The sequence below is a fragment of the Lichenostomus cassidix genome, chromosome 12, assembly GCF_008360975.1.
Source record: "Lichenostomus cassidix isolate B80296 chromosome 12, HeHo_3.0, whole genome shotgun sequence".
Classification (NCBI taxonomy): domain Eukaryota; kingdom Metazoa; phylum Chordata; class Aves; order Passeriformes; family Meliphagidae; genus Lichenostomus; species Lichenostomus cassidix.
Window position 1 is genome coordinate 18592887 of NC_139493.1, and position 15799 is coordinate 18608685.

The 15799-nt window shown below is 45.8% G+C and overlaps 1 protein-coding gene across 1 annotated transcript in view; it reads right to left on the reverse strand.

Moving 5' to 3' along the window:
- EFCC1 (EF-hand and coiled-coil domain containing 1) overlaps positions 1 to 9332 on the reverse strand; it is a 36378-nt gene extending 27046 nt beyond the window's left edge. The window contains exons 1-2 of the mRNA XM_085073096.1: positions 8604 to 9332; positions 6891 to 7301 (exon numbers count right to left, since the gene is read on the reverse strand). Of these exons, the coding sequence (XP_084929222.1) occupies positions 6891 to 7301; positions 8604 to 9248 (1056 nt within the window). The 5' untranslated portion in view covers positions 9249 to 9332. The remainder of the gene's footprint in view (positions 1 to 6890; positions 7302 to 8603) is intronic.
- Between the last annotated feature and the right edge of the window lie 6467 nt (positions 9333 to 15799).

A 15799-nucleotide genomic window follows, 5' to 3' on the forward strand; every position in this document is an offset into this window, starting at 1 on the left:
TGTGACAGGAGGCTGCAGGCTCTGGGCTTGCAGGTGTGTTTTTCTTGGTGAGCAATTATGGTTGTTTTCAGGCAGCTCTGCTCTGCTGATGTGAGCTGAGATTTGGGTCAAGAGAACTGCACAGAGCCTTCTCCAGCTGGTACCTCCATCCCAGAATAACCCTGACTCACTGGGTTTGCTGTGCATGCAGTGGGATCAGGACCTGCAGAGGGATGATGTCCAGGCCAATGCAATTCCAAGGTCTACAAACTGCACAGGAGCAGCACAAGGGCGCAAGGATACGGACAGCTGCTGCACCCCAGAAAGCCTGAGGGGTATGGCTGAGGGCTGGGCATGGTCCTGGACCATGTCTGGTGCTCCTTCTTGCAGTAACACCAGTCAGTGACTCTGGACTGGGTTTGCTTCCAAGAGGCACAGCCTCTCATGGGCACTCCAGTCATTGGGTTTGAAAAGGGTGGGGGAGTAAGTCTTTTCTTTAAAGCTATGGTTGTGTATGAAATCAATCTTTCCTTTTTGGGGCACAAGACAGGCCAGGTAATATGTTGGTCACCTAGAAAGTTTGTGCAGTAAGAGAGTCTAGTACTGTACAAAGGCAGGGTAGGCAGATGAAGGAGGGAGTTGCACAGCTGTCACCAAGCTGCTGTCTGAATTTCCAGGCACTAATTCAGGGAAGAAAAGCTGCAGAAACACTGACTGCACATCCCCTTGGAAAAAAGAGATTCCCTCTGGTGTGGGAGGGGTTAGCATGATTCAAATCAGGCACAGAAGGGCGGAGGAGGCAGCTGTCAGAGGCAGCTGCTCGCTGGGTTCAGGATGACAGAGCCAACTCCTCTTCCTTGGGCTCTGGTGCTGTCCCTGTGCTGCCCCAGGGCTGTGGTGCTGTCCCTGTGCTGCCCTGGAGCTTGCAGGGCACTTCCATCCCTCCAGCCCCAGCAGGGGATGCTGCCCAAAGCAGTGCTGATATCAAAATACTGCCGATAATTTCTTGTTCTGTCTTCCAGAACACTGATAAATACAGGCACTGTCCAGAGGCATGGGACCGACAAGAAAAAAGGCTTCAAAACAACAGATGTTGATTGTAAAATCTGATGATTTAAAATGTGACTTAAGGAGGGACAGAACCTGAGATTTTGGTAATCACCAGGAGAAGCCCTCTGGCTGATTGCTGTCATAAGCAAAAACCAACAAAGAGTAGCAAAATAAAGTTGGTGACTACAGGTTGCCTATCCTGTGTATTCATCATGCACCCACCACATGCATCACCTAACTGCCTGTCTTGTTAAAAAAAGGCCTAGAAAAATCAGTAAAAGCATTAATCTCATACCTCTTAAACTATATGCAATAGTTTGAAGAATCACATTGCAGCCCAACTGGGTTGATCCAGAATTATCAGAACATTATAAAATCCCTGTCCCTCAGTGCCAGGGGCTGCTGAAGGACAGCTCCTGCAGGGCCAAAACCAGAGCTGGGACAGGGCAGAGGAGCTGTCCCTGTGTGTGGCACTCCCATTGTGCTCCCACTGATTCACTCCCCACACAGCAAACACAGCCAGCCACATAAAAGGAGGATTTACTGAGAAACCAGGGAAGCCTCCCAAGAATAAACACTGTGTAAGTAAGCCCAGCATGGAAAAAGGCCAGGGAAGAGGTGAAACTTCCAGTGTCACAGCACACAAGTTCCTTGGGGATAAGTGCAATTATGTGATGGATTTGCTATTATTATGGGAAGCTTTGAAAGACTTGCTTTTGAAATAAAAGTAGCCCTTCCACAGAAAGAGATGCTATACATTTCCTACAATGCCAAATTAATGTATTTAAATTGCTCTGTACAGTTCTCAGTACCATATATAACAATACCTTCCATTTTCCCTTTTTGTGAAATCAGAATGTTCCTTTAAAGTATTCCCAATGAGAGTAATTTGATTTGCCTGCTTAGCTTATGATTTTTCTATGGCTAGAGACTCACAAGTAGTCTAAAAGTTTCATATGATGGGATCATATTCACCTGCTCCTGCTAACTTCTTCAAAAACCTGGAGCTCTGTGGTTTTTGGCAGACTTCTCTGCAATACAAAACTTCTCACACTCTTTAGCAGAAAATAATATCAGCTGCAGGCAAAGTTAGAAAACAAAATGACATCAGTTCATCCAGAAGAATCTGAGTGTTTTTACAGATGAGGCTCTGCAAAGCAACATTTCATTTTGCTCTCTGTGAGCTCAGTTCCCTGGCTGCCACCATTCCTGCTGACTGCCATCAGCCCCTGCTCCTGCCCAAGGGTGTCTTTATCACCTGTAGCTCTGTCCAGCCTTTGGTGTGGCAAATGCGCATGCACACCCACAGCCTCCACTCAAACTCTGTGCCACCTGGGCATTGCCAAGATGCCCTTCACCTCACAACAGCAAGGTGTTGGTACTGATGACAGTAGTCAATCAGAAATTGTTCAGATTTTTTTTATTGTCTAATTTTTAAAATAGAAGAACAGTTCTAGGGTGCCTAAATATAAAATATTATCATTCTGATTGGAAATTACCTACTATAGACACCTTGTTTTGTTCATTAGTGTTTCCTTCCTAGGGATTCTCTTTCTTCACTTAATGGAGCTGATCCTGTGTCAGCTAGGAATATTTCCATATTCCTCTCCTGGTTTTGGATTATTGATTTGGACCTGTTTGGTCCATCTCGTTATATTTTACTGAGAAAGTTATATTTTACTGAGAAAGAGTGAGTGATAACCTGAGAAATTATTGAAAAGATCAGGGCACTGCCTCCTGAAAGAATTAAAACTGAACTGCTTCCAGTAAAAGATAACCTACAGCATAACTTTTTAGACAAATTGACACTGCTGAAATAAATAAATGGAGAAAATGATCCTAGAGGCCTCAATCTTCATATTTACAGGAGAATATGAGAGGCTGAAACAAGCCTCTCTGCATTCCATGCCAAAAGGATTCCTACTCATTAACACATATAAATGCTGATGGATAATTAAGTAATTTGGGAGACAGACCATGCATATGGGAAGCATTTTTGGTATTTTATGACCTCTTTCACTGACCTATGTAATTACTGTGCTGCTGACTAATGCAGCAACATAAATCCTCTGTGAACATCTCTATTATAAAGTTTATTTAAATTCTAAATGACCTTTACACTGGGATCAAAAAATGGTTGTTAAATTGCTTTATTCCTTCCAATGCTATTAAAGAGAAAAAGAGCATGTACACTTTATTAAGTAATCAATTTCCAAGCCACCTCCAGTGTATTATAGAAAACAGAGCCAACTTATATTTGGCAAGAACAATTCATGTCAAACCAATCTAATTTCCTTTTCTGACAGGGTAAATGGCTCAATGGATAAGAAGAAGCAGCAGATGTGACATTTTTACTGTAGTAACACTTTTATATGTGGTATTTTTATAAACAATGCTTAGAAATCATAAGACTATATTAGAATATATGGATGGTGTCACTTTGTGCTGGAAAAAATCTTACTGGGAAAAAAAAAAGGGAGCTTAGGGAATAGTGATTAATGATTTGTCCTCTGGGAATAACTTCCTGCATAAAAATGGGACTTGTCTGACTTCCTAAACTCTCCTGTAATCAGGCATTGGGAATTACACACTTTTTATATAATACCATGATAAATATACAATTTCTTGTGACAGTTTCTTCCTCCGAAATTAATTGAACTCATGCTTTTCAGTAAGGAATTTCTTGAAATTTATCTTTAAAGTACCTGAGCTGACTCACTAACTTGACAGGGATTAATCCAGACATCTCATGGGGAGGAAAGGGGACAGAAACCTGACACATTCATCAGAGTAGGAAGATTAGGATGAGCATCTGAAGACAAGAACTATGAATCATTTGGTCAACCATTTGGTTTGGGAACTTAATGATGTGACAGGGACATTTCAAACCACAGTACAGGAACCTGTGTACTCATTAAGTCTTACAAATTTGCAGGAATGTGAAATGAGGAATAGGTGATTATAATTACATACTCCAATTTAGGACAACATTTGCAGGTAGTTAAACACTTCCTTGAATAAGTGCAAACCATGTTGTTTCCTGCATTAGGGATTGTAACTTAAAGGTCATGGTTGTGATTCCAGATCTAAATGATAGCAAGTAGGTATCAGATGAAGGTCTAGAAGAGGGATTTAGGTGCGGAAAGAGCATTTAAAATCTAGACCTAAAAGACATTTCCTTTGTAAATATGAAACTATGAACAGGAGCAGTGTGTAAAGCTCACAGATTGGACTCATTCCCGAGTATGATCCTCTCTGGAAGAAGTTTGACTTTAGCTGGAGGGAACCTGTGGCTCACCAAGCCAGTTCAGGTGAATTCTCAGGAGACACATCTGCAATTGTAAATGCTTTCTGTAGTACACCCAAATCCCCACCCACTCCTCTCCACCACCACCTAGCAGCATTAGCTCTTGCCAAATCTAGGTCCTGCTCACAAACCCTGTGTGGCACTTGAAAAAGGAGAAAACTGCTCACTGGAGTAGTGACTGAAACATAGCCTGGCTTTAATAGGACACGTGAAACCAACTGAAACACATCCTGACTTTAACAGGACAAGTGACACCAGCTGAAACACAGCCTGACTTTAACAGGACAAGTGATACCAGCTGAAACAGCCTGACTTCAACAGGGCAAGTGACAGTAACTGAAACACAGCCTGACTTTACCAGGACAAGTGACACCAACTGAAACACAGCCTGAGTTTAACAGGTCAAGTGACACCAGCTGAAACAGCCTGACTTCAACAGGACAAGTGACACCCTTGCCAAGTGACAGTCAGAACCCTATGAGTTCCCAGCTGTCCCTCCCTCTCCCTGCCTCAGCCACGCCATCTCTTCCCCTCACCAAGCACTCACAGAGCTCACCCGAGCTCCACCCATGGATCTGGACTCCTGCACATCAGGAGAAGGGGATTCTCCCTGAGCAGGAGGAGTCTGTGCTGCCTCAGCACCAGAGTGAGCAGGCAAAGGAACAGGGACAAGCTGGGACAGCCGAGGCTGTGTGGGACAGGCAGCCACGCTGCTGCTGAACCCTTTCACCACCCTAACACCCAGCTCTGCACTGCTCATTAACTATTTTCTGCCAGCTTGGGAAGCTTTGTGCCACACTGGGGAATGTGTGGAATGCTGGAATTCCATATGCTATGGAATATGACCACAGGCATGCAAGTCACCATCATCATTCTGCATCTGTGAGTTAAACTGTTTACACCAAGAGCTCATCACATGGACAGGGAGGTGGAAGTGCTTTATGGCCAACAGAGACTCTCAGAGGGTGGGAGCTGACCTGGGCCTCTGCTAAATGTGCCATGGGGTTAAAAAAAGGGTGTAGTTCCCAAATGGTCAGTCCAGCACCATTCCTGAGCTTTACACTCATTTTAAATTAGCATGAAATTTAAAAATAAGTGTTACAAATGAAGGTTATCTTACAAGGAACATATAATTTACATTTTTAAACTCACACAATTTGTTTTGATGTAACCTATAAAGTTCCTGCTCTGCAAGGCCAGTGGACATTCCTTATTGCCTTTAACCTGTTTCAAGCTGATCTTTTTTATCCTTCATCATACTTTGGACAAACAATTCCACAGGACAGGAACTCATCTTAAATCTCTGGTGCTCATGCCAAGGAGAACATGATAGACCTGACAAGTTGTGTGATCCCTTTTAGCACCAGGAGTTGGGTCATTCATCCAGAGACCCCTGACAGTCACCTTGAACATTATGTGCCCTTGCAGTGTTTTTTAAATCCTATAGATGTTTAAATAAATGCTTTTATCTTCTTTGATCTTCTGCAACATGCAAGTTTTAACATACACAATGCTTACAGAAAGACACTGGATAAAATGGTTATTTTTAGAATTTCCTCACTTCATAAAACAGTACAATAGCTATGATGCCACAAATAACTTACTATGAATTCTTCTTATGAGCAAACAGAGGAAGTGTGAGTTTAGGAAGAGAAAAGGACTTCAGAAGATGTAATTTATTAAAATACTAGATTTAGTAACATTAGTAAAAAAAAAATCTATAAATACTGGCTTTGCTTTGAATCAGTGAAAACATAAACTAGATTTTATTCCATAGGTCACTCTGAAACTTGGGCAGAAATACCTAACACTTAATAACCATCCATGAGTCCAAGTTTCAGCTGAGATAAAAACCAACAAAAGCAGTGAACTATTAAATTTGTGACCAACTTTCTGGCTTCTGGAAAGATTTCTTCATGCTATTACAAAAGCGGGGTTTAGTTGGGCAATGTATTTTTTGTTTGAGATTCCCACTGTATTATTTTGTGGGTTTAGGAACATTTCAGCTTCTTTCTTCTGGAATATTACCTACTTGGTCAGTGAAGAAGCAATGAAGTCACTGCAAGTTCAAAACCAGAAGTTGTCCTTGTGTGCTTTTCCCCAGTTCCTAGGACATGATGAAGAGATTTTTTTATGAAGGGTAGTATCAGCCATCTGATCACAGCTGGCTGTGGATGGGACCTAATGACCAGGAAATGCAGTGAAAAAAAGAAGTGTATTGGAAATGGTTTCTGAAGGACTGTCAGGAATTCATTTTGGGGCTTTCTTGAAGCATTACCATGTCGAGTTCTGTTGTGTATTTGAGGAGTAACTTCAGCTCTCTGTAGATCAGCACCCTTTCTTGGCCTGCCTTCCACTGAAGGCTCCCAGTTCTCTTATGGATAGGGACTCATAAGAGGAAATCCAAGAAAATGGACAAGCAGCTTCTAATTTCCCTCTGGCTAGATTTTACAAAATGTGTTTGAACATATTTAATAAACCACAACCAGTGGTTCTCAAACTAACTTGTGTTCCAACACGGTGATTTTATAGGCATTTTTTGACAGATTCTAACTTACCTGTAATGTTGCAGTTGTGATTCCAGCTGCTGAATGTACATTTGCAGATGTGGCACCTCGTTAGCTTTCACTTCCAGCTCCTTCACTTTGCCAAGACTGTTGAGGACAGCGTGTCTGGCCTCTTCCACCTTCCTCCTCATCTCTGCCTGCTCCCTCTTCAGGTTACGATTGCAGTCTTCCAGACTGACCAGAGCTTCCTGGGAGCTCTTCAGCTCCCTCTCCAGCTCCTGATTGAACCTGATTGCTTCTTCAATCTGCCCATCCCTGGAGCTCCGGAGTAGCTCCATTTCCTTCAGGACACTTTGCAGGCACTCAGTCTGGGAGTGGTTGGGTGTTAATGGTCTCTTACTCCCTATGAAGCAGGTTCCCTCCTCTTTATGGCTGGCATGGCTCTTCCTCAGTCCCACCTGTAATGACCAGGAGCAGAAAGCAGGGAGAACTTGAGGTGTTTTGAAGCAACTGATGTTTTAATTCAGACTGAAAATGGCTGGATTGTATTTTGTTGGGGTTTTTTCAAATCACATGTAGTTGATCAGCAACTAAAGCTACTTAATCTTTGCCAAATACAGAGACAAGGAAACAATCTCTGGAAAGCAGTTTTTAATACCTAGCTATACATTTAATCTTCAAACTACTTATTATTATGTTATTGCACAAGTTTCTGTATAGCTTTGATGTCATTACTATGGTGTGTACTCAGAAGTCAAGTAGTGTGCTGAGAAAGATATTTCCAATGAAGTTGTGTTCAGAAGAACAGAGCAGGGAGCAGCCAGGGGTGCTCTGGAGTTCTCCTCTTTGTCCTTTTGATTCTTCCTGGGACCTCTGACTGGGGACATCATGTTTGCTTCTGATTTTCTTTCCCTTTTCAGATGAAAATTATAAAGGTGGGTTTTACCAGCCTGGCTGGCCGTTGTGAAGAGGTACAGCCAGCTACTGCAAGTGGAAGTGTCACACGTGGGGCAGAGTTCTGAGTGCTGTTAGTATCAAATCAGACCTGATCAGACCTGCCAGAACAACTGGAGAACGCTGCCCTTCACTGCTCTGCCTGTTCCACACTATTTCATGCCAGAGTAATTTAACTGCTGTTAAGTGGGTATGTGTTTCACTCGAGCCAGTACAGCAGAACCAGCAGAAACCAGCCCCAGAATTAATGGGGCCCTGCAGAGGAGCGAGAGACTATTCATCAGCCTGCCTGCAGAACTGGCTCCAACTCTGAACTCCTGTGAGCACGCTCTGAAGGAAACATACTTCTGATGTTTCTGAGGCACCTACAACTGAGGCACTTCATGTGCTTGTGCAGGTAAGAACCCAAAAGTTCTTTCTTACTTCAGGAAAACCCCTGCAATGGTGCCTATGCAGTGCATGGTATCAGCACATCCTGACTGCACGTGCAACAGAAGAAGCAGCAGCAACTAGATTTAGGTTTGTAAAGTTGAACTCCTCTGCACTTTTAGCAATGTGTTCATCAGCCTATCCCACAACTATATATAATGGCACATGGGTGAAGATACAACATTTCTCCTTAAAACCTCCATGTAACCAAACTTTGCAAAAAAGTTAATGCCGAGGCTGAACGAGCAACCTCGGTCTCAGTCCGGATGTGGAAGGGGTTATTACCACTGACTTTGCGAGAGCAGCACCTTTCCCGATCACTCGGGGCACACCGAGCGGCACCCGGCAGGCCGGAGCAGCAGCAGCCCCGCACTCACCTGCAGCGCCAGGCACCGCGCGTCGCTGCTCTGCAGGGCGGCCCGCATGTCCTCCACCAACTCCCGCAGGCTGCCGTTCTCCTCTTCCAGCTTGGCGATGCGGTCCTCGGCCTGCTCCAGCGCCACGATCTCCTCGTAGCACTCTCGGGAGCAGGGCCCCGGCTGCCGGCGCTCGGCGCTGCCCGCGGCTCCGCGGCCGGCGGGGTGAGCGCGGCGGCGGCGGCGGGGGCTGCGCAGGCGGATCTGCGTCTCGATGTGCTCGCTCTCCCGGCCCAGCGGCAGCCGCGGCCCCGCGCCGCCCGCCCGGGTGCTGAAGTGGCCGCAGAGCCGCGCGTGGAACTGGCGGAAGGTGAGCTCGGCGGACAGCCCGTCCCACAGCCCCGGCAGCTCCTCGGGGTCCGCCGCCTCCTCCAGCCCCAGCACCTGGCACAGCGTGCGGAAGTCCTCGCCGGGGATGCGGCCCGCCCCGGCGCAGTCCAGGTGGTGGAAGATCTCCTGCAGGTACTGGTCCAGGCCGGTGGCCAGCACGACGATCTCGTTCTCCACGCCGCGGTCCAGCCCGTAGTGGTAGGCGAGGGCGCTCACCAGCCACTGCGTGCGGCGGGCCGGCCGGCCGTAGGGGTCCCAGCCCTCAGGCGGCTCCATCGCTCCCGCCCGTCCCGCGGCGCTGCCCGAGCATCCTGAGCTCCCTCCCGCCCGAGCGCTCGGCTCCGGCTGCACCCGCGGCGGGGCGGGACGGGCGGGGCGGGGCTGCCGCTGCTCCAAGGCTGCTCCAGCACTGCTCCGCCGAGCGCCGGGCTCGCCCCGCGGCGGGACCGCGTTCGCCTTTGTCTGTCAGGAAAAGGGATTCGGGCGAAGCGGGCAGGTGCCACCCTGCTTCGTTTGTCTGCCAAGCCTGAGCCCCGAGTTTGTTTCTAATTTCTTAACTAATCTCTCTCTGGTTCCTCTTTGACATGAGCAAGACAACAGCAGCGCCCAGTCCAGTTTGACAAGCAAGGCTTGTGAACAAGTTAGTGCTTCCACTAAATTAAAACCCAATGTGCTTAAAATTCGATCATCCTTCTGTTCGCTCAGGCTTCCTCACCTCTGTAGATGAGGTGACTTTATGGTGTTGGTATGTAGGTTTTGTCTGTGATAGGGGTGAGTAAGTGCTAAACTCGTTCAAACCCTGAGCTGCCCCCAAGCGCTGATTTTCGACTCTCTTTGGCTGGGGAGTAGGACCGGCGTTGTTGAACGCAGGGAGCAGCAGGAGCAGGGCTCCTCCACCAGCAGGGACATGCCACGAGCCAGAGGGAACGGTGGCAGCAGAGGGGACCGTGGCACCAGAGAGGACGGTGGCATCAGAGGGGACCGTGGCACCAGAGAGGACGGTGGCAGCAGAGGGGACCGTGGCCGTGCCCGAGGTCTGAACAGGGTGGCAAAATCGAGTGGTGCAGACAGGTTCTGTCACCAGCCCAGGCAAGGCACGGTGAGGAGCTGGGTCTGGGGCCATTCAAGGAGTCCTGTCGAGAGCAGTGGCAGACAGGGCCAGGACAGGGCTGGTGGGAAGAATGCAGTGTTCATGGTGTGTCCAGCAGCCTGGGCAAGGACATGAGGCAGGTACAGCTCCAGCATCCCTCAGGGAAGGACAGGGACTCAGTGAAGGTGCAAATGGGGCTCCTGGGCAGGAGATGTGCCCAGGTCCCACCTGAGCTTGTTCAAGGCAGGTGTGCTCTACCTGTGCCCTCAGGCCCAGACACTGCTGTCACTGTCACTTCTCACAGCTGCATGGCAGTGTTGCCTGACTTGTGAGTGCTGAGTGTCATCAAGCAGCAGCACCCTTCTGGAGGCTGGTGACCTTCCTTTTTACTAAAAATCACATCTCTGATTGGTTCCATGCTAGGTGGTGTGATAGAAGGCTGGCTGGTTGAAGATCTTTACTTTTGGGTTTTATATTACAGGACATGGGTTCCCCTAGGGTACCCAATGCTCCAAAGGATCAGCCTTCCTATTCTCAAGGCCTGAGAATAAGGCCTTTTATCCACCAGTGATCCTGGGCGTATTTGGTATCTGAAATGGTAGTTGGTGTGGTTTGTAATTGTGCAGCCATTAGGAATCTTCTGTCCAGCTCTTGGACTTACGTCAGGGATTTTTTTTCTGGGTGGGTGTTTTAATGTATTCTTGTACTTTTAAAGTGTGTTTGTCCCCTTTTCCTCTCATTCAAAACAATTTATAACTTGTAACTTATATTTTTGGTTGACTTGAGGAGGGATGAGATGAGCTGGATGTGTATAAATTCCTTATTCACACTCATAGCCATATTTATCTATTGAACTATGATTTTACTCCTGACCCAAACAAGGTTTGCCTGTTCATTGACTTACTCTCTAAACCTGCCTAGAGAGATGGCAGCATTTTATTAAGCATTCAAAGACTTTATGTTTACTAAGTTTTTCCCAGTTCTGAAAGCACACTTGAGCATGAAACGGTCTTGAAGGATCCCAGTTGTAGAAAGAGCTGATGGGAAAGAAGGATTTGAGTGCAATTGCTCTTTCTACAGTGCTGTGGGAATAGCTGGAAATTAGAAGTATATTAAAATACTGCTTTTGAAATTACTTAACTGGATATTTTTATTTTAACAGGCTCAAAGGTGCCATGCTCAGACTTTAGCTTGTTTGCCAACTCATTGATGGAATAGTGTTTTAAATTGCACCGCAATAGGTAGCTGTGGGGTTAGTTAAGAGATATAAACTACATTTATAGAAATGATGTCTTGAGCTTAAGTTAACTATACTTATGTTTTATTCCTTGGTTCATAGGTTCACTGAGGATCAGCACAGTTTACACTTAAGTCTGACATTGCAGGATTTTAGTAGTCTGGTCTCATTTGTGTGGCCAGGTTTGGGTCAGGGCACAGAGCCAGCCAGAACTGCGGGGTTGGCTCCTCTTCCCAGAAAGGTCACTTCATTACAGTAAAAAAAAAGAAAAAAAAATTTCTTCAAGACTCCCTACTGTCAAGGAGAAAAGTGAAAATGTGGTGCTAAGCACCTAAAATTTGTTTTCCAAACCCTTTCCAATAAAGTCATACTGTGATGTTATCAATCCTTTAAAAATTGTTGGTTCTGAAAACAGTTGCTTTCACAAAGAACTTCCAAGATGAGTTAAAACAATATTAGTGGTGCAGTATTGTTCTTGGCATGTTCCTGAAGTTACTCTTAACTCCAAAAACGTTGGGTGTTGTCTTCTTTGTGTGTTGGGACAGCTCCATGTGTGCAGAGAGACAAAGGAGAAGTGGAATCCACTGTCCCCATCTGCCCTGGAGTTCTGCTCCTGCCAGCAGTGTTTTCTCATTCAGTAAGAGCTTAGCTGTGCACCAGGGAGTGTGGGGGCACTGCTGACAAACCTGCAAAAGGCTGTGAAAATATTCTGTATGTTTAGGGAGTCCCTGTATGTCCCTGCAGCCCCTCTTGCTGTGGAGCTGATGGGAAACCAGAGGGGTGAACAAAAGACCTGACCTAACTGCAACTTGGTTTTTATCCTGAGTGGGATTCCTGGTTAGATTGTGGTCTTGCTCTTGGCATAAACTATTTAAAGAGAAGAAATTATGTGTTACGTAGCTCGCAGAGGAAACAGCTGCAGCTCTCAGTAACCAGGTGTTGTGTTTGACATTTCTTAGTTATTCAGCATCTGGAATAAGGCTCTCCTACAGTAATTGGAAAAGACAAATCTACTGTTTTCAACTTTATTTAGTGGTGCTCATGGGATAAATATTTCTTTTTTATGAACAAATTTTGGAGTAAATGGAGAGGGAAATTGGAAATTCACAATAGGAGGAGTGAGACGAGAATTTGGCTTGTAGTGCTTCAGTCAGTGCTGCTCCTGCTTTCTGTGTCTCTGGCTGATGAGTTTGGCAGCAGTTCCTGTGCAGGCTGTAGGGAGCAGACACAACCTGAGCCTTTGCTACCAGGTTTTGACTCCTGTTGAGAGTGTGTGTCTAAATTACTTCAGGAAAGTATTTTCTTTCCACAACATTGATGCCATCTTTATTTCTGCTGTAAGTTGTACTATATTCTTGGGATAAATGTGATTGATTTAGATTTAGCCTTTTTAGGGCACATTTTTTCTCCTGGATATTCCCAAATACCAGAGATTACTAAATTTCTGTGTACAAGTGAAGGAATGGGTGTACAGTGACTGTAAGGAGGCAATGCAAGGAGAATGATAGAGACTTCAGCCTTGGTTTAGAGACCTGTTTTCTGTCTGTTCCCATGACATCTAGAGCCAGAAATCCCTGGAAAATCAGAATCAGTTTCATTATGGGCAAGTTGGTACACAGTCCCCAAAATGGCATTTGGACACAGCACTGCATGGATTTACAGGACACAACGAATGTGGGTGTCCTCTACTCATAATTCTGAGGTTTTTTGGAATTGTTGAGGATTGACAGCCCAAGCCTTTGAGTGAGAGGAGCTGTGAGTGAGCTCCTGGCCTGGCGGTTTGGGTTCTGCCATCGAGCAGGGCTTGTGTGTTCTGTTCACTGCTTGCTGGGACTCTTCATGTGCTTTCAATAAACCATGGCAGATCTCAAGACTCTCTTTTCCTATTGGGTTCAGCAAATCTCAGACTCCATTCACAGTGGTACAGCTTCAGCAAAAAGAATGGAAAATGTCCTTGATGCCAAGCCAGGTCTCATTCCTGGGCTGCAGTTCCAGCAAGGCCTTGGGGAAGGGAAAGGAAGGGTGAGCATGCAGGAAGGTGTGACAGACTGTCCAAACCTTTTATTTCCTCTCTGTTGTGTTTAAAACAGAAGTTTGGATGCAGCCTGGTCTGGCAGGTGCCCAGCAGGTGAATCTCCAGCTCCTGTGATCTGAGGGCTGAAGTGGAAGACTGGCAGTCAGGATTTGGGTATTAAAATAGCATAGGTGTGAAAGGAGCACCAAATGAAATGATTGGATCATTTCCAATCAATGATCAATGGTTTGGATCCTTCTGGGCTTTTATGTGCTTTTCAGGTTTACGTGAAAAATTCAGAAGCTCTCACTACGTCTGTCTGAAAGAGATTTACCAACCCCCAGGGCTGAAGGTAGCAGCAGGTGTGGGAATGGCACACAGGTATCTGTGCATTTTGTTAATGGAATACACCCTGGAATGTTGAAACTTTTATCCATCAGCAAAGTGTTTTTGTCCCATTGGCATTTTAATCTCCATGCAGCTGCTTTTCTGCAGACAGTTGAGATGTCAGCCTAAGCTCCTAATGATGGCTTGTGAGACATAATCATGTGGGAAACCAAAGAGAACCAAAATATGGGAAATGGATCACTCCACCCTTTTTCACCCCGCCTTGTGTGAAATATTGTCAAACTAAATGGACTAAAGTGACTTAAACACTGAACTGTTCACATGAAAAGCAGGATGTGTGGTTTGTGTAAGAGGACAAAATATTTAATTATTTGGTATGTAATTGTTGAACTAATCCCATAATGGGTTTGCCTAAAAAAGGGGAAGCTGGGCTTACGTAGAATGTTAGGTGTAGTTTAGGCAATCTGAGTCTTTAAAAAGGAGGTTGGGGGTAACTCATGTGTGTGAATTCATAGAATCCCAGAACAATCTGGATTGGAAAGGACCTTAGAGATCATCCAGTTCTACTCCCTGCCGTGGGCAGGGATACCTTCCACCATCCCAGGTTGCTCCAAGCCCTGTCCAACCTAGCCTTGGACACTTCCAGGGATCCAGGGGCAGCCACAGCTTCTCTGGGCACCCTGTGCCAGGACCTCCCCACCCTACCAACCATCAAATCTGTGTCTCTCCAATTTAGGGACAAGGATGGTGTGTGGGACAGTGTCAAACGCTTTGCACAAGCCCAGGCAGACAATGCCAGCTGCTCTGCCCCATCCCCCAGTGTTGGAGCCCCATTAAAGAAGGTCACCAAATTTATCAGGCATGATTTGCCCTTAGTAAAACTAATAATCTCTTTGTTTTCCATGTGCCTTAGAATAATTTCCAGGAGAATCTGCTCCATGATCTTGCCTGGCTCAGGGGGTACACTGACCTGTAGTTCCCCAAGTCTTCCACTTTCTCCTTTATAAAAATGGGGGTTATATATCCCTTTTTCCAGTCATTGGGTACTTCACCTAGCTGCCACAATTTAAAAAAATTGATAGACAGTGGCTTATCAACTTGCTTTGCAGCTCCCTCTGGACCTGCAGATGAATCCCATTGGGTCCCGTGGACTTGAGCACATTGAGGTTCCTCAGATGGGTTCAGACCTGATCCTCTCCTGCAGTGGGCTCAGAGTCTTCATTCTCCCAGTCCCTGCATTTGCCTTTCCCAACATGGCCAGCATGGCTGGAGCACTTGCTGTTGAACTTTAAGGCTTGGAAGCCTTGAAAACCCCAACCTTCTCCATATCCAGCGTAGCCAGGTCTCCTGTTTCCTTCCAGAAAGGGCCCACATTATCCCTAGTCTTTCTTCTGTTTGCAACATACCCACAGAAGTCCTTCCTGTGGTCTTTGACATCCCTGGCCAAACTCAGTTCCAATTGGGCCTTTGTTTCCCTGTAGCCTTATCCCTATCTTCCCATACAATGTCCCTGTATTCCTCCCAGGTCTCCTGTTCTTGCTTCTACCTTCTGTAAGCTTCTTATTTTTCTGTGAGTTCACTCAGCAGCTCCTTATCCATCCATGGAGGCCCCCTGGCATTTTTGCCTGATTCCCTCCTTGTCAGGATGTATCCCTCCTGAGCTTGGAGGAGGTGATCCTTGAATATTAGCCACCATTCTTGGGCCCCTCTTCCCTGCAGGGCTCTATCCCATGGGGACTCTAGTGAGTAGGTCCCTAAAGAAGCCAAAGTCCACTCTCCTGAATTCACACTGCAGTTTATTACTCCATGGTTTGGTGTGTAGATAATCCAATGTTATTGCCTCCAAAAAAACATCTCTGTTTCTGTCTGGCTGCTTCTTATTTCTGCTGAGTCATTTGTGTGATTGTGCTCTCCAAACTACTGAAGAGTGGACATGTTTAGATGTTTTCTTGATTTATTAGCTGCGGGCATAATAATTCCATACTGCCAGTTGTAGACAATCCTTGTCTCATCCCATTGCCCACTCTGCCATGTTTAAGGCAACAAAGGCAAATTTATCCAATGGGTAAAACAACATTGCAAATGTTTAAAGGGGAATGTGATTGCATTTATTGTTGTTGTTTTAATCATAGGTTTAT